Source organism: Rhipicephalus microplus, chromosome 1 (assembly GCF_043290135.1).
Source record: "Rhipicephalus microplus isolate Deutch F79 chromosome 1, USDA_Rmic, whole genome shotgun sequence".
In the NCBI taxonomy this organism is placed as follows: domain Eukaryota; kingdom Metazoa; phylum Arthropoda; class Arachnida; order Ixodida; family Ixodidae; genus Rhipicephalus; species Rhipicephalus microplus.
In genome coordinates, this window is record NC_134700.1 from 90,607,947 (window position 1) to 90,635,124 (window position 27,178).

At 43.8% G+C, this 27,178-nt stretch overlaps 1 protein-coding gene across 2 annotated transcripts in view; it reads left to right on the forward strand.

Moving 5' to 3' along the window:
* Window positions 1-27,178, forward strand: part of LOC119178513 (4'-phosphopantetheine phosphatase) — a 181,740-nt gene that overhangs the window by 143,662 nt on the left and 10,900 nt on the right. Inside the window, exons 11-15 of one of the 2 annotated variants that reach the window (XR_012889254.1) lie at window positions 2,542-2,654; window positions 3,602-3,689; window positions 13,056-13,260; window positions 14,888-15,045; window positions 19,637-19,805. Coding sequence is in view for 1 of the 2 variants with exons in the window: in XM_037429719.2 (XP_037285616.2) it covers window positions 2,542-2,654; window positions 3,602-3,689; window positions 13,056-13,260; window positions 14,888-15,045 (564 nt within the window). In the remaining variant the exon portion in view is untranslated. The remainder of the gene's footprint in view (window positions 1-2,541; window positions 2,655-3,601; window positions 3,690-13,055; window positions 13,261-14,887; window positions 15,046-19,636; window positions 19,806-27,178) is intronic. The other variant, XM_037429719.2, reaches the window with a different exon arrangement.

Below are 27,178 nucleotides of genomic sequence, written 5' to 3' on the forward strand. Positions count from 1 at the left end.
CGGGAGCGTCTTCCGTTTAATTATGAGGTACGGGGGTAGCTTGTGCCTATCTGACGTGCAACAGAGCATTGCCGTCACTTTAGTTTTACCGTGGCTCGATGTCAGCACGCGAACTTGCTTCGCCCCCTTCTTCTCGACGGTTGTGGTGCCAGGCATGTCGAAGTAAAGAGGCGTCTGATCGGCATTCCCTATTAGCCCAAGCAGGTAGCCGTTGTTGTGCCGCAAGTTTAGGACGAACCTCTGGAAACTGTGAAGCTTTTCTTCGTACTCCTCCGGCAAGTTTTGGCCCATGCCCGTTCGCTTTCAGAGGGAAAAGGCTTTCCTCTTCATAAAGTTATTTAACCAGCACCTGCTCACTTTGAACTGGCTTCGCGTTAGCCCCTTTCCTAAAGCTAACTGCATAGCCCGCACTTAGAACAGTTCAGTCGTCACGGGCCGCTGTGCTGCTCGTTGCTCAAACACATACTCAGCGAGCAGCTCTTCTATTTGCAGAAACCGACCCTGCTGTGGTCCACTCAAGCCTTTGCGTGAATCTTTGCTGTCGACAATCTTCTGCTTTTGTTTCTGCCAGTCCCGCACGCACGTTTCGGGAACTTTGAACAACCGCGATGCAGCCTGATTTTCGTTCGTTTTGGTACACGCGATGACTTTTCTTTTAAAAGCGGCATCGTGGTGCACTCGTCAAGTTTTTGGAGTCGGCCCTTCCGTGCCATTGATGCTAATGCGCTACAAGATGACGAACTCCTCAGCACACGTACGAAGTGCCGCACATGGGAAACACATAGGCAGAAATGGCCGACGTGCCATGCCGACGCACGTAGGGGGCGGCCATTTTGGAAATGCCGATGGCAATAGAATGACCGTATTCATTTTTTTTCGCACTCGATTCTAACGCGCATGCGATTTATGAACTCGCTTAACCGGAAAAAAGGTGCTCATTATATTCGAGTAATTACGGTAAATATTCTTGGAAATTATTGAGATAAACAAAGTTCAATTCAAGTATATAATGTACTTTGACTTGGTGTGCCACAAGGTTTCACTTTATGTGTAAACTTATTCCGTGACCATGTGAGGGCACCTTGTGTCAATTTCAGTGTTGTGTGGTTGGATTTGGTACTTTTACATGTGAATTTATATGTTAGCATATTTGTTGTGCACTTTATGTAGACTTCGAGTAATTGCGGTATGTCACTGGACTGTATCTTGTGACAACTTTAGTGTCTAGGAGATTTCGTGCTCAAGGGGGCAGACTGGTCTTAGACATTTTTTTGTTTACTTCTTCAGTCATCTTGATCAAACTGCACAAGATTATGCAGTTTTCCTTGCTGAATTCAAATGTTTAATTAGATTTCCTGTAACTCATCTTGTTCCTGAGATAATTTACATTCACCCCCTATTGTTTAAGGCCAGGATAGAAAAAAAGTGCTTAATTAAATGTGATATTTAAAATATGCCAACATAGACTACCGACTATAGATTGAAAGTATGCAAGAGTTTTTCTGTTTTTAGGCCTTTCTTGGTTATTTTACAGCAAAATGAACTATCCATTTTCGAAAGCAGTTGAAATTGTGCTACAATTTTGATGAGTATTTAAATGAAAAGGCTTGGGCTCTAAATTCTGCTCCCATACTTGCATTCTACACACATACAGGTTTCTATTGCAAAAAGAATTATTGTTGTACGAGCCCTAGCTGCAGAGATATTGAGGCCTCTAAATTGAATTGCCGTAAATTTACTTTTTTGAGAAAAGTGGAAAAAACTGAAAACACATATCTTCTTCAAAAAGCAACAATCATGGTGTGCATGTTTTTCAATACTCATAAAGGTGCCCATAAACTCGTAGCAGAGCTTTTAACACAGGTTCCGGCAAATTATAAAGAAGCCTCGAAGTCGGTTCCCCATTTTTCCGGAGGTTCAGCATGTTAACAGCATCAAAAATCTGGACAGTTAGAATGACATTACAAAAAAATTACCACTTCCTGGTGTGTGAAAATTTGCAGAGAGATAGAAAAATAGTTGCAGAAACCAAATATGCCAATTTTTCAAAAAATGAAATTTTTTGTCACTTTTTGGTCCCAAAGACCAGTCTGCCCCCGTGATTTTCCTATGACTAGATCTATTTGTACGAGCTGGCTTTAGGTGAGAATCTCAACAGTTTCACCCATGCATTTGATTTTAGCCTACTCGCATTTTCTGTGAAAAAGAGAAGGTGTTGCATGTTGGAGTAGTGTTGCATGGAGCAGCATTGCAAGGAGTAGTATGGTGCACGGTGACTAAAAATAACAGATTTAGTGCAGAAACCACAACCACAGAAAGAGCGCATAGACAGGACATGCACATTTGAGAAATTGCTTTTACATGCTCATTGTCTCAAAAGACCAAACTGTAAAAAGTAAGCGCTCGTCCCCAATGTGCACTATCTGTAGATGTAGTTGCAGTGCTAAATTTCTCATTACTGACAAAGAGACAGCACAGTATGGCAAACGTATGTGAGATATGGCTGTTGTACTCATCGTCCTCTATTGCATTCCTGTGCAGTTTGTCGAGGTGGCCATCCGCAGCCAGCCCCACAAGCCGGATGCGCCTCTCCGTGCAGCCCAATTCCGGGAGAAGTACCTGTGTCGCCTGAAAAACCTTCAGGATCACCCTTTGTGAGTGGACACAACCTCACTCTCCTCTTTGCCCAGCTACTTCCGGCAACAGAATAGTATTGGGGGTGTTCTCACTTTCTCCTAGCGTCCTCATCGCAGTGTGTTCTAAGAATGGTGCAATTAAGTGTAATTAGAACACTTCGCAAGTCTTAATTGTTCCTTCACCTGCACGAATATTTTATGTGTGCTTGTAACAAATATTTTAGTGATACAGCTGGGATGTTCGGTACATAATCTGATGTAAGTTGCACACTCATAGAGACAGAATATTTTAATACCGAATGATGTGTGGTGTACTAACAAATTAAGCTGTGCATGCAATGATGTTTATTATCAGCTGATGGAATGGCAGAGTACAGCAAAATGGGTGCCGTTTTCTATTAATGAGACACCGATGTATAGCAAGAAGTAATCTGGGGAGTTCATGGAGGAATGAGACCTATGCGAGTATGCAATGAGCCTGAAAAGAAAACAGTTATTTTAGCTGCGTGCCTTTCTGCTTTGCAGCCTTTGTCCATCCACCCATCAATATTACAGCCCTCCCGACTTCAATCAGTGTTCATTGACTTTTCAATCACCTCAGTCTGTAATGCGGCACTCCTAGAGGATTGTTGTTTTCGAAGGAGTCAGATCACTTTTCGGGCTGTGGCCTTTACCCTATTGTTACAATAAACGAAGGCTCCTGGCTTTTAGTTAGCATGACCCAAAAGGCTTAACTAAATTTCACAGCAGTTATGGTGAAGACTGGTGGCTTTTACTTTAATTTAACAGGATGAACATACGTATAGTCACTAAAACCAGTTGTGTGACAAGGTTCATTGATAACCACAAACGGGAAATGAACTTGATGCGAAATCAAACATAACACACATGATCTGAGTTATCCTAGCTCTATCTATCTTGCTGCGGTAAATTATTTAATCTATTCATTTGCTTCTCTTTCACAGTGCCTATGGCTCCCTGACAGTGCGGAGTCTGTTGGACATGCGAGAGCACTGTTTGCTAGAGTTTGAATTCCCAGACCCTTACTTCCAGGTATGTTGTAGACTATAAATAGGGTTCGTCTTTCACTTATAAGCAAAGCTAAAGGGAAGGCTGACGCTGTCAACTCTTTTACGTGCTTGTGGTGAGGGCCTTTATCATTTGCATGTGTCTTAGTGCTTGAACTTGGCAGAGGTGAACATTTTATGGACTTAGCTTGTATTAGCGTGGTACATATAAAAAGTAACTTCCAATTGTTTATTTCATGCCATTCACATCCATCTTATACATGCGCAAAGACACAACTCATCTTGCACGTGATCGTATTCTAAGGTATGTCATTTCTTTTTCCGTCAAAGCAATTGATGGCGAACTCACACATGTTTCTCTTATCTGCTATGACTTTGGCTTTTTTTATTTCACCTGTTAGCTCATTGCTAGACCGGTCGATAATGATGCAGCTGTACAGCACCCACAACCTTTGCAATGCGGTGCTAGAAACCCCTCCCCCCCCCCCCCCCGCTCTGCTGAAAGTCTATTTCTTGCAATGTAACTGCGTTACCATAGTCAATCATTCAGACACCGCTTCATCTATCGTATATAGTACTTCCCACACGATAACGAGAACTTGTAGACAATGCAGCACTCACAATCAACCAATCCTATCCTTACCAACTCGCCTGAGCTATAAAATTTTTGTTAATTTATTCATTTATTCATAACACATCAAAGGTCCCACATGGGACATTACATGAGGGGTGGGTGAACGAAAAAACTGGTGGGTCAGGTTAGGTTTCATGACTTGAAAGATGGTCTTCAATGGCAGCTTTGAATTGAGCAATGTCGGTGATGAGGGCGATATCGGATGGAAGGGCATTCCATTCTCCGGCAGTATGCAGGAAAAATGAACATTGGTAGGTGGCCGTATGTACACGTGGTAGATACACAGCATTTTGGTGCGAGTGGCGAGAGGAACGATGTGCAGGAATGATGATTTGGTTTCCTGGAGGCAGCGTATGGAAAAACCTAAAAAATAATATTAGACGAGCAGTCTCGCGACGAGAAGAAAGTGAGGTAAGGCAGAGCTGGGATTTTAGGGCGGATACACTTGACCTGTAAGAATAATCGGAAAGAATGAACCTAGCAGTGCGATTCTGGACTTATTATAGGGAATCGTTTATATTAACTTGGCGATTGTCATAAATAGCAGAAGCATATTCTAGTTTAGATCAAATCAATGTTTTATATGCTAGTAGTTTGACTGCAGGGATGCTGATGATAGGTTATGGCATAGATAACCTAATAGGCGATTGCAGGAATTAGTTGGAAATAACATGAGGCGTTTTAGAGTGGCACTCTTTTATAAAACAGGACAGCGGTCACGACACGTCAAGTGGTAATGGCGGAACCAGTCTGAGTACCCAGCTAACCAAACGTCATCTTCTTCACCGACTGAGTCATACCTCCTGCCTTTCTGAGCAGCACTCATCTTCTTCACTACATTTTCCTCCCCTCCGGAAAAGAGCTATCCTGGCGACTCATGGGCAGGAGACAATAGAGGTATCATAATACGGTTTCAGGCGGTCTATGTGGACGGTCTCACGTCCACGGCGTCGTTGATCATGGGGCTGCTCTAGCAGCTCGACGATGTAATTGACGGGTGAAGTTTGCTTAACCACACGGTAAGGGCCGTAATATTTCGTTGAGAGACCAGGGCTGGTTGAAGGGATGCGAAGCCAGACAAGGTCATCTGATGTATAAGAAGCCGGAGGCATCGGGCTATCGCGGTGGTGTTTCTGTCGTTGCTGTTCAGCACTTGTGAAGGAGCGGGCAAGCTGACGACACTCTTCCGCGTATTTAGCAGGTTGTGACATTGTCGTCGACTCAGCAACATCCGGGTGGTAAGAAAGGACAGTGTCCAGCGTGCAAGAGGGCTCGCGACCATAAAGGAGGAAGTATGGAGAGAAACCAGTCGTTGTCTGGACAGCAGTATTATGCGCGTATGTTACAAAAGGGAGAATACTGTCCCAGTTGGTGTGATCGGTTGCAACGTACATTGACAGCATATCTCCTAATTTACGGCTGAATCGTTCTGTAATGCCATTAGTTTGAGGATGATACGCAGTGGTGGTGCGATGAATGACTTGGCATTCCTTGAGAAGCGATTCGACAGCGTCCGACGAAAACACACGCCCTCGGTAACTCAGGAGTTCACGTGGTGCAACGTGACGTAACATGATCTGATGCAATATGAAACGACCGATGTCACTGGCTGACGCAGAAGAGAGTGGTCAAGCTTCTGCATAGCGCGTAAGGTGATCGATAGCGACGATTACCCAGCGATTTCCAGCCGGTGTAATCGGAAGAGGGCCATACAGATCGATACCAACACGGTCAAATGGTCGGGCAGGACAAGGTAAGGGTTGTAGTGGAACTGGAGAACTTGGAGTAGGATTCTTCTGGCATTGGCAAGCAAGACAGGAACGTACGTAGCGACGAACGAAGTGATACATTAACGCCAGTAGTAGCGGTGGGACAGGCGGGTGTAGGGCACTCCAGCATGGGTGCATTGTGGGTTGGTGTGAAAGGAGGCGCATATGTCTGAGCGGAGACGACTGGGAATGACTAGGAGCCATTGGCGTCCTTCGGAGAGATAATTCCGTCTGTATAACAAACCATCTCTGATAACAAAGTGCTGTCTTTGACGGCGCATATCTCTAGGGATATTTTGCGAGGGAGCTCGACTCAACAAGTTGATAAGTGAAGCGATCCAAGGATCTTTTCGTTGCTCCTGTAGCATGTCGCTGACACTAAGTGCAGATACGTCGGAGGCAGGCGAAGACGGCGACTTGTCACTACATCGTAGAGGTGATCGGGACAAAGCGTCTGCGTCGGAATGTTTTCGGCCAGATTGGTAAACGACGTGAATATTGTACTCTTGTAGCCGAAGCGCCCAACGGGCGAGCCGGCTGGTGGGATCTTTTAACGAGGAGAGCCAACATAATGCGTGATGATCTGTAACCACGCTGAATGGGCGCCCGTAAAGATAGGGTCGAAACTTGTCTATGGCCCATATGATGGCTATACACTCTTTTTCGGTGACTGAATTGTTGGCTTCTGCTTTTGTGAGTGCACAACTGGCGTAAGAGACGACGTACTCATCAAATCCAGGTTTACGCTAGGTGAGCACAGCACCGAGGCCAACTCCGCTAGCATCCGTGTGTATTTCCGTCGGGGCAAGAGGATCAAAATGTCGCAGTATAGGAGATGACGTAAGAAGGTGGCGGAGTGTGGCAAATGCATCATCACAAGCTGATGACCAACTAGAAAGGTCGTTGTTGCCGCCAAGAAGGTCAGTCAAGGGCGATATGATGGAGGCGAAGTTGCGAATAAAACGACGAAAATATGAACATAAACCGAGGAAGCTGCGAAGTTCTTTTAAGGTCTTCGGTTAAGGAAATTCGGCAACGGCATGGAGTTTCGTCGGATCCGGAAGAATGCCATCTCTAGATACAACATGGCCCAAAATTAGGAGTTTTCGAGTGCCGAAGCAGCACTTCTTCAAGTTGAGCTGTAGATCGGCGGAGGTGAGGCAAGTAAGCACTGTCTCAAGCCGCTGAAGATGCGTTGAAAAGTCGCTTGAAAATATCACGACATCGTTTAAACAACACAGACATGTCTGCCATTTCAGGCCACGGAGGATGTTGTTGATCATGTGCTCGAAAGTGGCAGGCGCATTGCAGAGCACGAATGGCATGACGTTAAATTCGTATAAGCCATCAGGGGTAACAAAAGCCGTCTTGGGGCGATCAGCCTCAGCCATGGGAACCTGCCAATAACCTGAACGCAGATCTATTGACGAGAAGAACTCCGCGTTTTATAAGCAGTCAAGGGCATCGTCTATGCGGGGTAGCGGATAAAAATCTTTGCGTGTGATCTTATTCAACCGGCGGTAGTCCACGCAGAATCTTATTGAGCCATCCTTTTTCTTTACTAGAACAACTGGGGATGCCCACGGGCTGTTAGAGGGCTCAATAACACCTCGCTTCAACATGTCGTCAACTTGTTCCGCGGTTATGCGACGCTCAGATGCCGATACCCGATACGGACGCTGACGTAAAAGAGCGTGAAGGCCAGTGTCGATTTCGTGAGATACTGTGGAAGCACGGCCCAAAGTCAGTTTCTGGTGGTCGAAGCTGGCGCGGAAGCGCTCGAGGAGGGCGATGATGTCGGTGCGCTGCTGGGCCGTAAGGTTGGTGTTGATGCAGCGCGAAATTGCGTCGGTAAATGATGGGGAAGATAATGACGCGCAGCAATCAACAGCGTCAATAGGTAGTGTAGTCGAGTGGTCAGAAACTACACGTGCACTCGAGGGATCAATGTCATCGGCAAAGCCCAAGCACTCTCCGTACAGTAACTTGGAAGGTGAGGGAAACGGATTTGAAACATAAATTGCACTTGATGCATCGTGAACATTCAGAACGGCGAAAGGAATCAGGAAGCACTTGTGGCGAACAGCGGTTTCAGAAGGCGTAAACAGAACAGTTGAGCCACTAGAGACGTCACAGGAAATCTGAACTAGGGCGCATGAGAACGGGGGTATCGAAGTGTCGGCGGCAACGAAAACTTTTGCAGGTGAAAGGGACGAGTCGAGTGAAGCAGCGTCGCATAACGGCACAAACTCCACTTCGGCGCGAGCACAGTCGATGACGGCATGATGAGTGCAGAGAAAGTCCCAGCCTAATATAATGTCATGGGAACACTGCGGGATAACTACAAACTCGACGACATAAATATCGTCAGCAATAGCGACACGTGCTGTACATGCAGCAAAAGGGCGAATTCGTTGCTCGCTCGCAGTGCTCAAAACGAAGTCGTGAAGAGGCATTGTGACTTTTTTTAGTCGACGGCAAAGTTTTTCAGTCATTACAGACACTGCAGCGCCAGTATCGACCAATGCAAAAACAGGTATACCTTCAACGGAGACAGCAACGACGTTGAACGGCAAAAAACAAGGTCTTGTGGAGTTTGAAAGATCCGCAGTTGTTGCACCCGGAACTGCGGCTCCTAGTTTTCCTCAGGGACAGGGCGAGGTCGACGTAGCATAGGGGAAAGGGAACGGCGTTGAGGTGAAGGCGACTGGTGTCTTTTTAAGTTCCCTTGAGGTGAAAATGTGTCCATGGTCGCAGTCTCGCCAGATACAGCAGGCTCTGGTCGTTGTCGGAAATCATAATTGTTGGGCCTGACGTCGTCACGCCGTCGACAAAATCGTGCCACGTGCCCCGCAATTCCACAGGCCAAGCATATGGGGCGGTTGTCTTGAGTGCGCCAAGGGTTCTGAAAGCGCGGAGGTGGTGGTCGGGAGAAAAGACGGGCAGCCTGGTACATAGGCTCAGTCGGTACGACAAAGGGGCGCGTGGACGTAGGCGTTCGTGACAAAGAAACGTGGCCGTTCGCAACAGGTGGACGTCGGGTTCCGTTCAGTGCTTCAACATAGGTCAATGGAGCAGCCACAGATGGTGCGTGAGCTGCTGGTAGCGCCTCGGACACTTGTTCCTGAACTACTCGCTGTATTGATGGCGCTAAAGTAGATGGGGCACCTTCGGAGGTATAAGGCACGAGGGACAACTGGCGTGCGACCTCCTCTCGTACAAATTGCTTGATCTCGAGAAGCAAAGTGTTGTGGTCTATAGTAGTGCCAGGCAACGTTAAAGCGGAGATAGTTGCACATGGGGCGTTGGCACGACGAGTGGTGTCACGCTGTTTCCAGAGCTCATCATAGCTCTGACAAAGTTGGATCACTTCCGCTACCGTTTGCAGGGTTTTGGCGACAAGCATCTGAAATGCGTCGTCAGTCACGCCTTTCAAGATGTGGTTGATCTTTTCGGCTTCTGTCATGGCTGAGTTGACACGCCGGCAAAGGTCGACCACATCTTCGATATAACTGGTGTAATTCTCACCATTCTGCTGAGCCCTAGTACGCAAGCGCTGTTTAGCCCGTAGTTTGCGAAGCGCTGGACGGTCAAACAAGTCCGCGAACGCCGTTCGGAAGGCCGACCAGGTGGGGAGTTCTCTCTCGTGATTACGGTACCACAGACTGGCTACGTCAGTCAAATAAAAATGGACGACAGTAAGCTTGTGCGCATCGTCCCACTTGTTGTGCTTGCTCACCCGGTCGTATTCGTCGAGCCATTCTTCCACGTCTTTGTCATCGGTTCCACTGAAGGTAGGCGGATCGCGTTGCCGAAGGGAGCCGAGACAGACAGGAGCTGCAGTAGTTGGAGCCGAGGCGGCCGCCTGCTGATCGTCGTCCGTGGACATTGTAGCAACTGGAGGCAACGTACGGTTTCGCAATTCCAGGATTAGGCATTACCCAGCACCTCCACCAATTAAAATGAGGCGTTTTAGAGTGGCACTCTTTTATAAAACAGGAGAGCGGTCACGACACGTCAAGTGGTAATGGCGGAACCAGTCTGAGTACCCAGCTAACCAAACGTCGTCTTCTTCACCGACTGAGTCATACCCCCTGCCTTTCTGAGTAGCACTCATCTTCTTCGCTACAGAGAATATGATGGGCCCAGGACAGATCACTAGATATATGTACTCCTAGGTATTTAAATGTCCTGCATTGGGTTAATGTTTTGTTGTTGAGAGAGTAAGAAGGAGCTACATAGTTACGGCGACAATGAAAGGACACGTGGGAGCACTTACTGACGTTGAGAAACATGTACCATTGGTTGCAGCATGCTTGGATTTTGAGGAGGTCATCCTGGAAAGAGGAAGAGTCTATGGAATTTGTTATTGGACAATACAGAACACAGTCATCTGCAAAAAGGCATATATTAGATGATACATTAACAGGAAGGTCATTAATATATATGAGAAAGAGTAGCGGTCCAAGTACAGAGCCTTGCGGCACACCAGATAAAACAGGGAATAGAGGCGAGGAAAATGAGTTGGTAGAAACAAATTGAACACGATCGGTCAAGAATACACGTATTCAATTAACTGTGTCGGGGTGTAAGTTTAAGTGCGAAACTTTATGCATGAGAAGAATGTGTGATACTTTATCGAAGGCTTTTCCGAAGTCCAAAAAAAGAACGACAATGGCGATGTTCAGATCCAGGTAAAAATGTACATCATGCAGGAATAATACAAGCTGAGTATTGCAAGAGTGAGCTTTGTAAAACCCGTGCTGGTTAGGATGAAAGAAGTTGACAGATGACAGAAAATTGGCAATGTGTGAATGTAGATTGTGCTCCATTAGTTTAGAACAAACGCTGGTAAGGGAAATGGGACGGTAGTGGCTAGGATTTGTACGGTCGCCCTTTTTGAAAATGGGAATTATCTTACCAACTTTCCAGTCAGAGGGGATAGATCCAGTGCAGATGTATTGCTGGAATATTAACCTTAGAAAGAGACTGGTGATGTGCTTGGTGTTTTTTAATACCTTAGCGTTTATGCCATCAATGCCACACGAAGATGAATTTTTTAATGACTCAATAATTGTAACAATGACGTTTGCATCGAAAGTGATGTTTTGCATGGGGGGGGGGGGGGTAATTAGACGGTGGCAAATGAGGAAGAATTTCGGGGCATGCATTAGTGAACACAGAACAGATAGCAGTGTTTAGAGCATCAGCAGTCTCAGCTTCCAGAATATGGCAGCCAGCACCATCACGGAGAAAAACACTGCTAGACACCTGGGAATTAATGCATTGCCAGAAGCGTTTCGGGTTAGTGATCAACATGGAGGGCAGCGTGGTTGAAAAAAAGCCACGTTTGGCATCTGCGACATGCTTCTCATACTGTTTGACTGCAGTATGAGAAGCATGTATGAAAAGTATATTTTTAATTTGCACCACGTGAATGAAATGAGAAATTTGAGTATACAGTTGAACCCCTTTAAAATAGATATGCACTGGAATTAACTGCGTTTGCTTCTCACACAGGAGAATATCGGTATTTTATTGTAATAGGAATTATATATAGACACACTTGACTTGTTTTTGTTTGCAGCATCGGCACCACCGTGACGTTCCACGCAAAGTTCGAACTGACAACATCGCCCTATGTGTTCTGTATTCTCAGTATGAGTGAAAGTGTGCTAGCGCAGGCTGATAAATGCTTACCCTAATGGAGGGGAAATACACCAGCCGCCTTTCATAGTGTGAAAAGCCCATGCTGTGGAAGCGTGTCTGCATGGCTCGGCACTTTGCTCGACTGGGCACGGTCATGTGTGCTTATTTTTACAGTCATTAGCACATGGCTTATACCTTTGTACTTGCTGGTCACGCTGCTCAGCTTACAAAGTGATAGTCAGTAAGAAGGTCTTTTCGTTCCCTGAAGCACTCGGGCTTCCTTACACTGGGTGTTTTAATGAGTTATGGCATGTCGGATGCTACAGGAGTTCGATGCTATCCTTACTTCGTATTTCATTTCAATTTATTAGTGTCATGCTCATTGCTTTGCCCTTGCTACGAAACTGACTTTTTTGGTACATGATCATTGTTATCAATGGCATAGGGTGACGAAAGAAATTATTTGTGTCATTGTTCTTCAGCCTTTATTCACCCTGCTCACTGATTGTTATGAAGGTATTACTAAGTGTAGGCGACATGATGATAGTTATAGCGCGAGAACAGAACGACAACAAAGAGACAAGAAGGACTTTGTCGTCGTTCTGTTCTCACGCTGTAACTATCGTCATGTCATACCAACTAGCCCAAACTGCCACACTTCTAATGTAGGTGACGTTTGCCTAGCAACACTAATTTATACACCATTAGTTTTTATACCCAAACTACAATTTTCATTTGTACTGTTTTGAGAACAATTGAATTGTAAACTGTGGAAGCAATGAAACAAACTGCTGACCTAAAACTTTTAAAAAGTAGTGAACGTCAGTCTAAAATAATCCACTCAGCAATTAAAATTTTATCTAAGGCAGGCAATACCAGTATATATGCTCTATATCTCCTGCTGAATTAGCAACCATACTTTTAGTTTTCAAAGTGGTTAGTGCTTTGTCTACTTTAATGTGTAGTCTTGCGAGAATGAAGCAATGTTGGATATTAGTGCAAGCACGCATTGTCACGTCTTTTGTGCCATCCAATTGTTTTTGGGGGCTCTGATGCCCTAAATCGAAAGTAATGTGCTGTACTTTTTATTTTTCTGCAGTGACTAGATACTTGAAGTATGTACTAGCGCATAACTTAAACAAGGACTTGAGAAGGTAAGGTAAGGGCAAGTTCTTGCTTCCTTAGTCTATGTTAATGTTACGCCCATGTACTTCAGGCATTATAAATCATGAACTCATCAAATCGACCATTTTGACATGCAGTGACTAGAATAAATTGTTAGATGTGTAAGCAGTCACAGTTTGAACAGTCAGATATACCCTCTTTTTCGGGAGTGCAGCAAAAGCGGCTGGAGAATGAAGCAGCGCTGCGGCTGCTGCCGTCACGGCTGTCGCAGCTGGATGCCATGGAGTGGCGTGAGCGGCAGGAGGCTCTTGTCACGGGCCTGCTAGCTGGCAACGTCTTTGACTGGGGCGCCAAGGAGGTGGCACGGCTGCTCAACAGCGGTGACTTTGGTTTCTCTGAGGCACGCAGTCACCTCCAAGGTGAGCTTACTGGCTTTGAAGTGTCCGCTGTCTTGCACACACTTTCTGGCTGTATGGCTATGAAACATGCCGAGAACCTGGTTTTGTGTCACCCACAGGGCCTCTGGAATGACGGCCTCGAATGTTCGTTTGTTGTATGCCAATTTAATTTCATCTGGACTGCGAAAAATGCCATCTCCCAAATATGCATGCCATGTGCTTATTGCCTCGAGTTTTTCTCAAGCTTATTCTGGGAACTCCTATCCGAATGTGGGGGAATAATCACCCACTGAACCAGTTTCCATTATGTTTGTTGCACAAACGAAAAAAGCGAGCTACAATTCATAGAATGCTGGGAAGAAATGTTTTTACTAGTTGGCCGTCCAGTTTTTACAGTATCACCAGGAATTAAAATTAAAAAAGAAAAGAAAGATTGGCTACACTAACCTGTCAATTGGCCATGAGAAACAATTTGTAGGCTATCAGAGCATGATGGTGATGCTGGTGATCGCAGACCGCAGCATGACGTCATACTTTCTTGTTTCATTACGTGGCATTCTTGACGTAATCAAACACAATTATGACTTGTACACAAAAGATAGTTTGATATGTCCGGTAATTTGTTATTACCAGAATGTCATTAATTGAACTGAAATGTGCTTTTGTGATGCATTCAATATCAGTATTTGTTTCTGTGGAAAGAAAGGAGACAAAATAATCTCTTTAGTAATACAAAACAGGGCATAATACAGGTTCTATAACTTCTTGCTGTGCCTTGAGACACTTTCCACAATGTAATGGTGTTCGGGATATGCATGATTACATAAAAATTCAGTGAACCTCAGGGGCAGCACAAAATCATTACTTCGTGACATCAATATTGTAAAAGCTAAAATAATATATTCTTTATGATCAATGAAATAAGCGGCACTTTTGCAACTAGTACATCCTTGAATTGGCTGCCTAGCTGCATGCTTTGCGGCAAATGTTGTTGAAAAACGACAGTTTTCTGCCGGTCGTACTACACGAGTCCTGTTCTAATCCGCGGCCATTTGTGTTTCGCCTTGCCTCACACAGCGCCTTCTTTATGTTGAGTTGGACGCTTTTGGCTGGCATTGATAGAAGAGTGTAGGCGCTGCGCGAGGTGTATAGACACTATCTGGCAGTGGTGGAACACACCACCTAATACTTAAGAATTGATGTTGTGCCTTGGATATGCTTAATATTTGTTTCTTGATTGACAATGTTCACAAGTATGAACGCAGCCACCAGATTAAGATGGCTGAGGGTTTAGAAGGAGTTTAAACTTTTTCTGCGTGGCTGAATCATGTGATGAACAGGTAGACAGACAAACCAAAGTTTCTGTGTTTAGGTATTCAAAGAAGGGCTGTCATCTTTAAAAATAAAATGTCTGCTCTTTTTGGGCTGATTGGGCCCTGCGTTTTCATTATCATCGCAGTCCTGAAGGCCTCCTTTTGTAGTAGTAGTCGCCGAATACCCTCCAGCCATTCATACTTGTATCAGTCGACATGAGGTGTTTGGAAAGATTTTCCATCGTAAAAGTTTATCATTTGATTGAGCTCTCTTTAAGTAGCTGTAAGAAATAGCATGATCACAGTTACAGGGAATGATGTGGGTGTTCGTGCAGAGCGTCCTTGGCTTCAGGACAACCTGGACACGTGGATCGAGCGGTTGGAGAAAGGGCCCGTGCACCAGTGTGCGGCCATCTTTGTCGACAACAGTGGCATGGACGTGCTGCTGGGTGTGCTGCCATTTGCCCGAGAACTCATCTCACGAGGCACAAAGGTGTGAACCCTTCATCTGTCCATCTAAAAAAATTGTGCTTGCCTGAGCTTGTTGGTTGCACGTAGTGAAAAGACTTGCAGTGAACTACTTAGACAAGGACAGAATGACAGATGAGGACAGAATGACAGATGACACATCACTGGACTAGCAACTGAACCATCAGTTGTTAGTCTAGGAATGTGTTGTTTGTCTCTCTGTCCTCGTTGAATTAGTTTTTATATTTATTTTTTGTTTATTTGGGCATTTTCACAAAATGCCCATGAAGGGGGCAAAAGAAGAGAGTTTCTCATGATTCGGCCCACTCTTCGTGAGGCACCTCAGGCAGGTACAGCAAAATGTTACATGGAAATATTCAACAACATACATACAAATAATAAATAAACAAGGAACACAACTACAAGAAGCAGAAAAATATCAGTAAAATTTTCAGACAAAGCTGTTTCTTTGCAAAAAGTATAAAAGGCATTATCAGCACTATGAAAATATATTGAAATACACACAAATAAAATGTAATATGAAAAACAATAATGAAAAAAACAATGATTACAATAAATATATTACATACATTACCCATTCTCCGCACTTGCGCCATACAAGTGGGTTTAGATTACAGTCGAACCCCGCTACAGCGAAACTGAAGGGGCGCAAAAAATTTCGTTAAAGCGAAAATTTCGTTGTAGTGAAATTGAAAAAATATAGCTGATCTGAACTATCAAAACAAAGGAACGTTTATTCTCAGAACTCAGAAAGTGTCCGCTGCTTTTTATTCTACCTCAGCAGCGTCATGACGTGATTCTCACCCATGCATAGCGACGTCATGGTGAACAGCACGCTGAAACAATGACTATAACCGCTTTCGTGAACGAACCAAACAGTAGCACTAACACGTTAACACCAGCAGCTGTCCGCCGTAACAACGCCGAGATGGCAGCAGGGTATCGTGAAGCGGTGACTTTTGCCTTATTTTATGCCATTCTTATCAGCCATCATTCGCGGCTAGCTGATTTTGTTAATAATGCAGACGAACAGCTGCTCTGATTAGTTACTGCACTCACCAAGCACGAACAAAATGATCAGCATTGGAATTGGAAAGGGCATCGTTCCGCAGATGCACCCAGCAGCTGCGCGAAGGAAATCATGAACTAAGCAACTGAGCTTCAGCTTCGGATCGTCTGCGGCTATATAGTAAACCCAATATTTTACATTTTGATGCATTTTCAGAACCTGAAAATACGTCGACGAAGTCTAAAACATGCGTTGGCACCAACAGAAACCACGGCTGTTCAGCAAGCATAGGCGCCGCCATTGCTGGATGGTGATGGCAATGAGGCTGCCCTCTTTTTTGGAAAGCAGGGCAGTCTCGTTGTCATCGGTATTGAGCAATGGCGGCGCCCTTGCTTGCTGAACAGCGGTGGTTTCTGTTGGTGCCAACGCGTGTTTTAGACTATTTCGACATATTTTCAGGTTCTGAAAATGCATCAAAATGTAAAATATTGGGTTTACTGTATAGCAATGAATATCTGAGCCTGGAATCACATTGTGAAATTTCGTTGAAGCGGGATGGCAGAAGAAAAAGTGTTCGTTGTGGCAACAATATTTATGCATTGACTCCTATGGACTGCTGAAGGGAAACCGTGAATTTTTCGTTGTAGTGGGAATTTCGTTGAAGCGGCATTCATTGTAGCGGGGTTCAACTGTATTACTTTCGTAATTTTCTTCCTAAGTTTTGTAATATTTTTAGTCTCTCTAGCATATTCAATTACTTCAAGAATCTTGTTACACAGTAGAACAATTTCATTGTCAATTGACTGTAGGCCATAGATAGTCCGACACATCAGTTCCACCAACGCGGCAGTACGCAGATTATATAAAAAATCTCTATTTAAGTATGTATGAAAAAAACTATGACTGTCATTTTGAATTTTTTTATAAATTAACATGGTTAGTTTTACCTTAGAGCACTCTGGGAATGGTAGAACTCTACATACACGAAAAAGGGACATATTTGTGGGGACCGAGGTAGTTAGCAGACGTAGTGCACGTTTTTGAAGAATAATACTTTCGCTATTTATTATAATTAGTTTGCAATATTTATCCAAGTTGACATACTGTAGCAAAGCAGAAGCTTCAATATTTATCCAAGTTGACATACTGTAGCAAAGCAGAAGCTTGTGCAGGATGCTATCATGTGTTTCTGAATATTGAGCATGTGCATGCGAGCACAGCTATTCTGAATATGACTTAAAACACTACATTAATGGCACTTGTGCTCGGCACTTCTTGCATTTACAAAGGAAGTTGTTTGATGAGAAGCTAGAAACATCAAAACATCGATTGCTTTCTTGCTGTGAATGCACTGCACAATGAGAAATTACTGTTCTACAAAACTGACATTTCAAAACAATGTGACGCTGAAGTGACAACATGGATCAGCTCATCGTGAAGACAAGACCTATATATTTCTGTATTCGGCATGTCATTTGATGTTCTAGAATCGCCTATTTTCTGTATTCCAAGCTCAGTCTCAACTGCAATTTCGATTTCCACTGCATGACTTGTAAATTTAATTTTTATTGCTGAAATATTTGGGAGCAGATTGCATGTTTACGTTTTCTGTGGGTGATTACTTTCAGAGAGACATTTTCGCAACTACAAGGTGCTAGCTTGTTGGTGTCTGTGGACAAGTTTCAAGACTAACAAATAATGCTGAAATTTACAATTATATGTATACTTTGGTCAATGATATTATCTTCCAAGGGGCAGATATTATCAATGACTGTGCTTGGCGCTATGGCTGTACTGCTAGTGTTGATTCCCTTGCTGTGCACGAGTTCTCCAGACGCAGGCCTCAGTTCTTACTGTTTTAATGTCGCATTCTTGACTGTCACAGCCTCGTGACATTTCAGAAGCATCCAGATAAAGCAGATGCTTCAGGGAAGAGGGAAGCTTGAAGAAATGACAGATACTTGAACACCAACCGTTCAAGAATTTTTCATCTTGAAAGCATGTGACAATTGGAAATGCTAGTAATGGGACTTTTTTTTTTGGAAGACCGAGGCAAGTAGTGCGCTCTAATGTGTTATCAGACTGCATCCATCACGAAAGAAGGAGAGAGATGAGGAGGTTAACCACTCTGAGCCCAACTCAGAGTGAAGCAAAAGAGGATGAAAGATGAGATGGAGAAAAGTTCTGGCATGTATACACAACATGTATGCCAAATTGTCTTCTGTTCAGTTACTCACAAGTGCTTACATAACCTGGTGTGTTTTGTGAAATGTGTTAGCAATTTCTGCGCCTTTTGCATAGCATAAACATGAGACCCATCATGCCAGAATCTTTTTATATATCCTTTCTTTTGTGTGCAATGTCAGTACACATTGAAGAACACTAGATGGCTGAAACTTCCAAAGCCCTCCATTACAGCATGCCTCATGATCATGTCATAGTTCTGGCTCATAAAACTCAAGGCATTAATAATAGTAACTACTTCTTCTGGGCAAGGCCGGTGATTGAAATTATTTGTAACGGTGCAAAGGCAAGGCTGTCAGCTGTCATCACCATGCCAATGGCAATGATATGGCGGGGGCTTTATTCTGTGGCAAATGTTTAGACCTCTTTGTATTTTACCGCATGGTAACGTACTCCCTAATAGTTGGACACCAGTCATTCCTGAGTGCCATAACATAAGATTGCTCAGCAGAAAGCAACATGTTCCAATCTTGCTGTCATTGCGACACAAAAGGCTGTTGCACTTGCATACCCTTTCTTCAAATTTGCATGCAAAATACTCATTGGTTGAGCTAGAGATGGCCCACATACTATTCGGTACTCTTATTATGCAATAGTCGACAAATGTCACTTCATAGAGCATTCCAAAGTGTCAACGTATTTCAAGGCATCGTACTCGTACGGCTTTGCCTTACAATAGCGAGACATGAGGCATTGCGATGATGGTGCTCTACCCAAAACAAATGGAGGACCATCCTTCTTTCGTACTTTAACCCTTTGATACACTATGTACGCAATTGTGCACATCACTTAATTTCGTTGCTCGCATTGACTAACGGCAAGGAATGAGCAAGATACATTCATTGAGCTTCGGAATAAAGTAACCTCCTGCGTAATAAATCTGTCTTCATTTAGCTTCGATTTGCTGCGTACTGTTGCATATGATGGCTTTACTGAAGGCACAACCATATTTGACAAGTCGTGCAATGTGCCGCTTCCCACAACTCACATCAAAAGTATAACTTTTTGTTGCTCACGATGGGCATAACACAAAATGTATTTACAGTATATTTATAGCTGGAGATCTCATTATATATTTATGCAAAAACAGTGCATGAATAGCTTGAGAATAAGCAGATAGTTAATTCAATGTAATTAGAGATTAATACTATGACACACATTAATTAGCATACCAGTACATTATTAATATTGAGTGCCTTGAAATAACATTGGTGCATTTGGCACATTTACGGGCAGTTCTCCATAGGTGGGATTCGAAAGGGTTTATAGTCCGTGAAGATACCTTCTTGTGTGTTAAGATCAGCCTGCACACTCTACTAGACTGCGCCCTGCTGTTTTGCAGGTGAAGATGAAATCATGCACAGCACATCCCAGGTGAAAATTTTCCAAGTGGGGCCTGCTGGTCTAAGTGGATTACCCCTTTTCCATGTGCCAACATTTCGGCCGGCTGCAGGAACCAGCAGAAACGAACTTCTGCCAGTTGGAAGTCAGCTAATAAGGCAGTCTTTCTGGTCAGTCATTTTCACCTGGGATGTTCTATCATGGTATGCCACATTCTTCCTGTGGGTGGTACATCACGTATCGTATGGTCTGAAGTGCGTAACATGATGCGATGTGCAAAGCAGTGTTACGAAATCCCTGCAAGCAGCATACTGTAACAGTAGTATAAACACAGTTATGGGTGTTGCTTCACCTGTAGGCAGTATTTTAGGTACTGGTTGACCTAGCAAAACATGAATATTTATTATTTATTTATTTGATTTGCAATAGTGGATAAGCTCGTTGAATGAAGCTGAGCACTCTCCACAGTGAAGAATGTAGGTATTGAGGAAATACTGTTAACTCGCAACCTGTTCTGTCTTAGAAGTGTGGCAGTTTGGGCTAGTTGCTATGACATGACAATAGTTATAGCGCAAGAACAGAGGGACGACAAACAAAGAGACAAGAAAGACACGAGCGCTCGTGTCCTTCTTGTCTTGAAAGATTTTTTAAGAAAAGCATCAGATCTAGTATGAGCACACTCAACAGCTTTCACTTAATTAAAACCAGGAGAAGTTCTAAAGAAACCATTCAACATCAAAGTTTCACCTGCACTTCTCATCTTTGGTTTGAAGCAGCTTGGTATGCTGCGTAAAGTTACTAGGCTATTCTAATCTCTATGCATCCCGAAAGTATTTACGATCCTTCTCTATAGAAGTGATGGCTAGTTTGGAATGTATGCTTATTGGGCATGTATAACCATGAGTGGTGTTACAGGATACGGGGCTTGTCCTTCATGCTTCAAAGGACGTTCACTTCTGTGGGGTAGCGGGTGAAGCCATGCACCCTACACGACCACCTCTTACCTCTCTGCACCTTATCATTGCATGCCTCTCTGTAAACCCCATGCCAGCATCCTGTCTCCCTCTCTCATTCTTCTTTTTCAAGATTCAACCTGTAAACCTCTTCTACGGCATTCAAACTCCTTCAACTCTACCAAAGAGCTTAACGACTGTTCTGAAGGAACTAACAGCTTGTCTCGGGAAGATCAGCCTTTTATGGAAGATGAGATCCCAAGCCTCCATGCTTCAGTGCTCATCAATCCATAAGGCCAAATTTGTGTGACTAGTGCACTTGAAGGTGACAGACTGTGTGCCCACCCCTGTACACATCGTGACTAATCTTGTGTGGGATCAATCGCAATTCTCTGGGTTATTTCTTTCACTTCCCACGTGTAGAGTAGCACACTGGACAAGGTCATGTAAACACCTTAGCCTTTCCCCTTCTCTCATTCTTCAGGATCGAATCATATGTTCTGTATTTTATTAGTATATAACACACGGAGGTGAAAGTGTGGGCTTTCGCATTTATTTATTTATTTATTTTTTTACTTCAATACCCTAAAGGCCCAATTGGGCATTACATAGGGGGGGATTTAAGTGAATACATACATTTCAAGCAACATGAACGGAAAACAGAATACCAAGAAGTAACAAAAAGGAAACAGCGAGTAAATCAAATCACAGCATCAAGTCAAGTACGTTCACCAACATTAATCGAGTACATATTCATTAGTACAATAAAAATGAAAACACTTAGGAAAATTACATCGAAGAACACTGAATAAGTATCGGGAGCAAAAACAGCAGACGAAACGAGGGCAATCAGACACAGGTCAGCCATGTTTTTCACTATGCAAATAGCCCTGAAGCATGGAGTTAAATATGGAAGGATCTGTAATTTCGGCTATGTTAGGTGGAAGAGAATTCCACTCGATTATGCATAATGATAGTGGCAAATTTTGAAACTTCTTGGTCCTAGCAAGAATGGGGGCCACCTTGTGCGCATGATCAAGGCATGGTGAAGTATGAGGGGCTGGAAAGATATGAGACTGGGCGAAGGATGAGTTGCTGTGATAAAGTGAGTGAAAGAACGATTAAAGGGGTACTGACACGAAATTTTTCGCTTAACGTTCTTTTCCGTCAAATGATATTCCAAGCCCCTGAGAACGTGAGAAATGTACCAATGAACATGAGTGTGCCCTGAAAAATTAATCACAGCATGCTTTTAAAAGCTAGTTTCGGTTCCTACTGTACCCTGACGTCTTGACATGGTATTAGTAGCACCACCACGTGGTAGTATGTGTACACGCAAGTTTTCGTGATGTATCCTCATCCGTTCGTCACATCTTCGGTCCTCTGCTTTATCTGCTGCACGCAGCATGTGTGGCAACTGTCATGACAGAGGGACACGATGTTGGTATGGCATCACCTTTAGGCGCAGGTTTTTAGTCGACAATCCAAAGTTGGTCGGCAACTGCGTGTTGCATGTGTATACGTCCGGGTTGAAGTGCAGTGAACAGTGTAAACTCTACATGGTCGGCGTCCAGTGTCTGCCTCTACCGCTGCGCACGAATACTACCCATGCTTGTCTCAGCACCAGATAGGAGGGAATCAGTGGGACTTACACCTGTTGTCCCCCAATTCACTGGCACAAGACTTCACGGGGCAAAATATTGGTGCCATGACGACAAATTCGAAATCAAACGATTCTTTTGCCCTCTGATAAGCATATATCTTGTAATTGCGTGCATGTACACTATTTCAGACTCTACTAGCTCGCTTCACAGGTCTGCTGGATGACAGTGACTGCACGGCACGAGCAGACAATCGAGAAGGCAATGCGCAAGCTGCCATTTTTTGAGTTCCTGTTCTTGACGTCATCACAACTAGCCAGACTACTGTGTGAAGTTACAAGGATTAGTGCTGTAGCCTGAGGTCAAGTTATTAGTGTTGATGTCGATAGGTGCGCCACAAGAAAATTGACTTTGATCTGAAAATAAAATATCTTATCTGCATTTGCTGAGCGTCACACTTGCTCAAAGCCACCTATGTATACAGGAGATTTGTATGGCAGAGTAAACTTGCCTCTGAAAAAGGGTGTCGGTACTCATTTAAGCTCCGGTTTAAACTCATCTCTTTACACGTGGTTCAAAGCCAATACAAAGAAGTCAACAGTTTTCATTTCACTTCATCCATTTCACTGTGTAAAAAAATTTCTCTCTATTGAAGTTTTTGTTTCATGCAAGGTGCTCTTGTCAAGATAAGTAAAGAAGATAATATTTTGACACAAAACAGGCCTTGAAAAAAGTAAAAATAATTGAGCACCTACAAAAATATTGTATAACATACTATAAAAGTCAACTTCATTCAATTTGGCAGTCTCTGACCATTTCAGTGGTTTGGTGCCGAATCAAAGGTAACCTTTTCACATCACTTGTACATCACAAGAAAAGCCAAAAGAGAAATACGTATCTAGCACGCTGCTGTGAATTGTACAGGTTAGCCACTTGGGTTCATTACATTAGCACAGCTTGCCAACATAACCTTAGGTTTGCTTGGTGTTACAGCACCGATGCTACGTTTAAATTCCGGAATCGCACTGAACATGTTTATAAGTGCATCATTAAGACCCTTGAGACACTGCAACAGAAAAGCTTAGCTTTAAATATTGCATGAAAGCAAGTTTTCAGCCACCATGTTTATTTATTGTTTTGTGGCATCTTTGTGAATTACTACATCTGGAAAATTTAGCAACATTCAGTGCAGCCTCACAAATTTGGCTGTTGTCATGCATTGGTTCGATTGATGATCTATCATTTTATATTGTCATAAAACAGCTAGTCTGTTTCACAGATGGGTAACGGTGTTTCCTGTAAGTGCAAGCAGGCTCTGAAAAACCTCTTCACTCTCCGTATTCGAAACTTGTGGAAGCAGCATACACACAAAAAATACTTTTATCCGCATTATGTTAGCATCTCTTTTATTTTTATTGGCTTCATTTGGAATTCGCCCCTCCTTTCTAGCAGGCTACTGATAGCTTCCTTCATCTTGAAAATCTGAAAGTTGTTTGACTGCAAGAAAAGATGGGACAGGCAAACGAAGCTTCTTTAGCCCCCCGTCTTATCTTATGCCTCCAACTGTGCTCACAAGCCTGATTGCTGATGAAATTAAGCTGCTTATCCATATCATGGGGAGTGAGCTCAGTCGTGTGCAAAACAAGTGACAGTGTTTTCTAGAGAGAAATCAATTGGCTGCATTGACATTCCTGTCTATGAGAGGGCTGCACGAAATCGTGTTGATCAAAAGCCCTTGAGAGCTTGCATGTTCGAAGGAGCTGTAGTTATGTGCAGAACAGGAGAGAATTGGGATGTTGTATTCAGTACCAAGGGTAAAAATGGTTTGCAAAAGCCATTTTCTAATGCTGAGTTGCTGGCCAGAAAATTGATTCTGGCCAACGTCTCAGCTTTTCTGCCACAATAAACCTTTCTCTCTCTCTCATTGACATCTAGGCAGGTCTGGGCAGTATCAAATATACATGTATCTAAGATACTACCTTAGATACTCTTTGTATATCTAGTACCTGTATTGCAATATGTCTCACAAGATTACTATCTGTATCTGTAGTTTTATTACATTTGATAATGTATCATGTATGTTGAACCTCTGAGACTTTCTGCTGCGGCGCGGCTCACATCAAGCAAAACACGTCTCGCCAGATGAAAGGCTTTAGTGGAACTAAAGAAGAAAGAAAAAGACAAGGGTGAGCCGGTGCTGCCACGAGGCCAAGCGTCAGCTCGTGAGGAGGCTGAATAATGATGATGACTGCTATTCTGCTGCGAGGGATGAATAAAGGAAGTCACAACAGTCTCCCGCGTCGACAGATGACACTAGGTGGCTTCCAATGGGTACAGTAGCTGCACAGGACGCTTCACAACAGTGCCGTCGGGCAAGCGTAGAAAGCAAGTCCTCATGATGCCATCACGTCCACCGATCAGTTCTTCTATGCGAACCAAGGTCCACAGTTGCCTGGGACAATGTTTTTCTCCGAGTAGAACTACATTGCCTTCCTTCAATATGTGATTTCTTTTTGCTTGGTTGAATGTGTTATTCCCGAGTTCATTGAGGTACTCCTTTAACCAACGAGACCAGAAAGTTTGCAGATCCTCTTCTCTCTTGCTCCAAAGTTTCCTCAGTTGATCGTTGGTCGACTCGGTTTTGATTTTGAGGTCGTAAGGTGGTAGCGTTGTCAGTCTTCTTCCAACGAGAAATCTGCTGAAGATAGGGGGCACGGCTCATCCACATCATTGTACACACATGTTAAAGGCCAAGAATTTATTACTGCTTCCACTTCCGTTAGTAAAGTGACAAACTCTGTCTGATTTACCAAACGTCGACCAAGCATTTCCTTCAAGCAGGTCTTCACAGAACGTATGAGTCTCTCGTAAAATCCGCCCCACCAAGGAGCACTCGGGCAAATGAATTTCCACTGAATCTTCGAGGAAGAGAAATATGCAAGTACATCGGGATGCCAAATTGTTCGCCAGAGCTTCTCTAGATCTTTGGACGTTATGACGAAGGTTCGGGCATTGTCGCTGTAAATTGTGTGACAGAGGCCTCGACGTGATACGAATCTCCGAAGTGCACTAAGGAAAGCCATCGTCATCAAATCTTCAAGTTCCAAGTGAACAGCTCTTGTTACAGCACAAGTAAAAAGAGCGATGTAAGAGTGCTGGTGAAGATGCCCTTTGATGTAAAGTGGACCCGCAAAATCTGCTCCATTTACAAGAAATGGAGGCGTTTGTTTACAACGATCCTGGGGCATACAAGGTGAAACTTGTTCAGCTGGTTTAGACTGTAGGCGTTGGCAGATGACACACCGTCGTATTGTTTTTTTCACCAGCTGTCGTAATTGTGGAATCCAGTATTGTTCCCTTATTTGAGTCAGTGTGTCTCGTACTCCTCCGTGGAAGACTTTTTCGTGAGCATGATTGATGATTCAAGTAACGAGGTGACAGTCTTTCGGTAGGAAGATTGGATGGCGAGAACCGGACGAGTTGTCCATAATCTGAACTTTTCCTTGTACCTGAAGCAGCCCGTTGTTGTCGAGGAACAATCTTAATTGTCCAACTGGACTTTCAGAAGGAATCGGATTCTCATTTGCGATGCAGTTGGCTTCGTTACCAAACTGAGTTCTCTGTTCTACGCGTATCAAGTAGCACTCCGCCTGTTGAATTTCTTCAGCAGACAGCTCCTCGAACCTATCGCTTTCCTTCTTCAACTTTTTAACATAACGGAAAACCCATGCCGTTACTCTTACAAGTTTAACCCGTGCCGTTACTCTTACAAGTTTTGTGAGGCTGCTGAATCGTTCGTTATCAATCAGCGTTGGCATTGATGTTCTCGTGTTAACAGCGTGGATATTGATTTCTCGCCCCGTCTCAGCTGCCTTGAGTTTTCCATTTTCGAAGTCAAGGTTTCCCCTGAATTCAGGCCAAAATGTATGAGACATGGCAAGCCATTCGGGTCCATACCACCACAACTGTGATTTACTCAGTTTGTGTACAGTCAAGCCTCGAGTTAGCAAATCTGCAGGGTTTTCTTTTCCGGGACAAAATCACCATCGAGAATATTCTGTCAAATTTCTGATCTCCTGCATCCTGTTCCGTACGAATGCCTTCTAAGAAACGGGGTCCTTGTAAATCCAGCAAAGGGTAATCTAGGAATCTGACCAAAATGTTACTTCACCAATGCCCAGGTCGCAGTTCTTAATGATGTAGGCATATAAGTGGGCTGCAAGCAAAGCTGACATTAATTCCAGCCTCGCCAAAGTAACCCTCTTTAACGGTGCAACTCTTGTCTTTGCCATTAATAGTATAGTGTGGACGGTACCACTTGAGTGGACAGTACGAAGGTAGGCTACAGCACCGTATGCTGACTCACTAGCGACGGAAAACATGTGCAGTTCTGCTTTTTGATAAGAGCCTTCGCTGCCCGCTGCGAGGAACCTGGGAATACTGATCTCATGTAGCATGGCTACCTCCTTGCTCCATTTTTTCCCAGCTGACAGCTTCATTGGCATGGTGTCATCCCAGCCGAAGTTTTCCCTCCAGAGATCTTGTAGGAAGATCTTTGCCCTTACTATAAAGGAGGACAGAAACCCCAAAGGGTCGTAGATCCTTGCAACAGCTTGGAGCACAAAGCGTTTGGTAATTCGATGCTCCTCCATAAACTGTAGAATATCCTGGGGCCTAAACAGAAAGGTATCCGTCTGTTTGTTCCAATAAAGTCCCAGGACTTTCAAAGGTTCAGAAGGTGAGCAAAGTGATTTTTCGGAAGAAGTAATTCCTTGTACGAAGACGGCAGATACAACAGAGTCGTTGCTGGCCCATTTGCAAATGTTCATTGAAGCATCTTTGAAGATTTCAATTATCTCTTTATGCATTTGAACAGCTTGTTCAATGGTGTCAGCGCCAATAAGAACATCATCCATATATATGGAGTCTTGCAATAGCCAAGCTGTCAAAGGAAAGCGATTTTCTTCGGACCTGAAGTGGTGCTTTAAG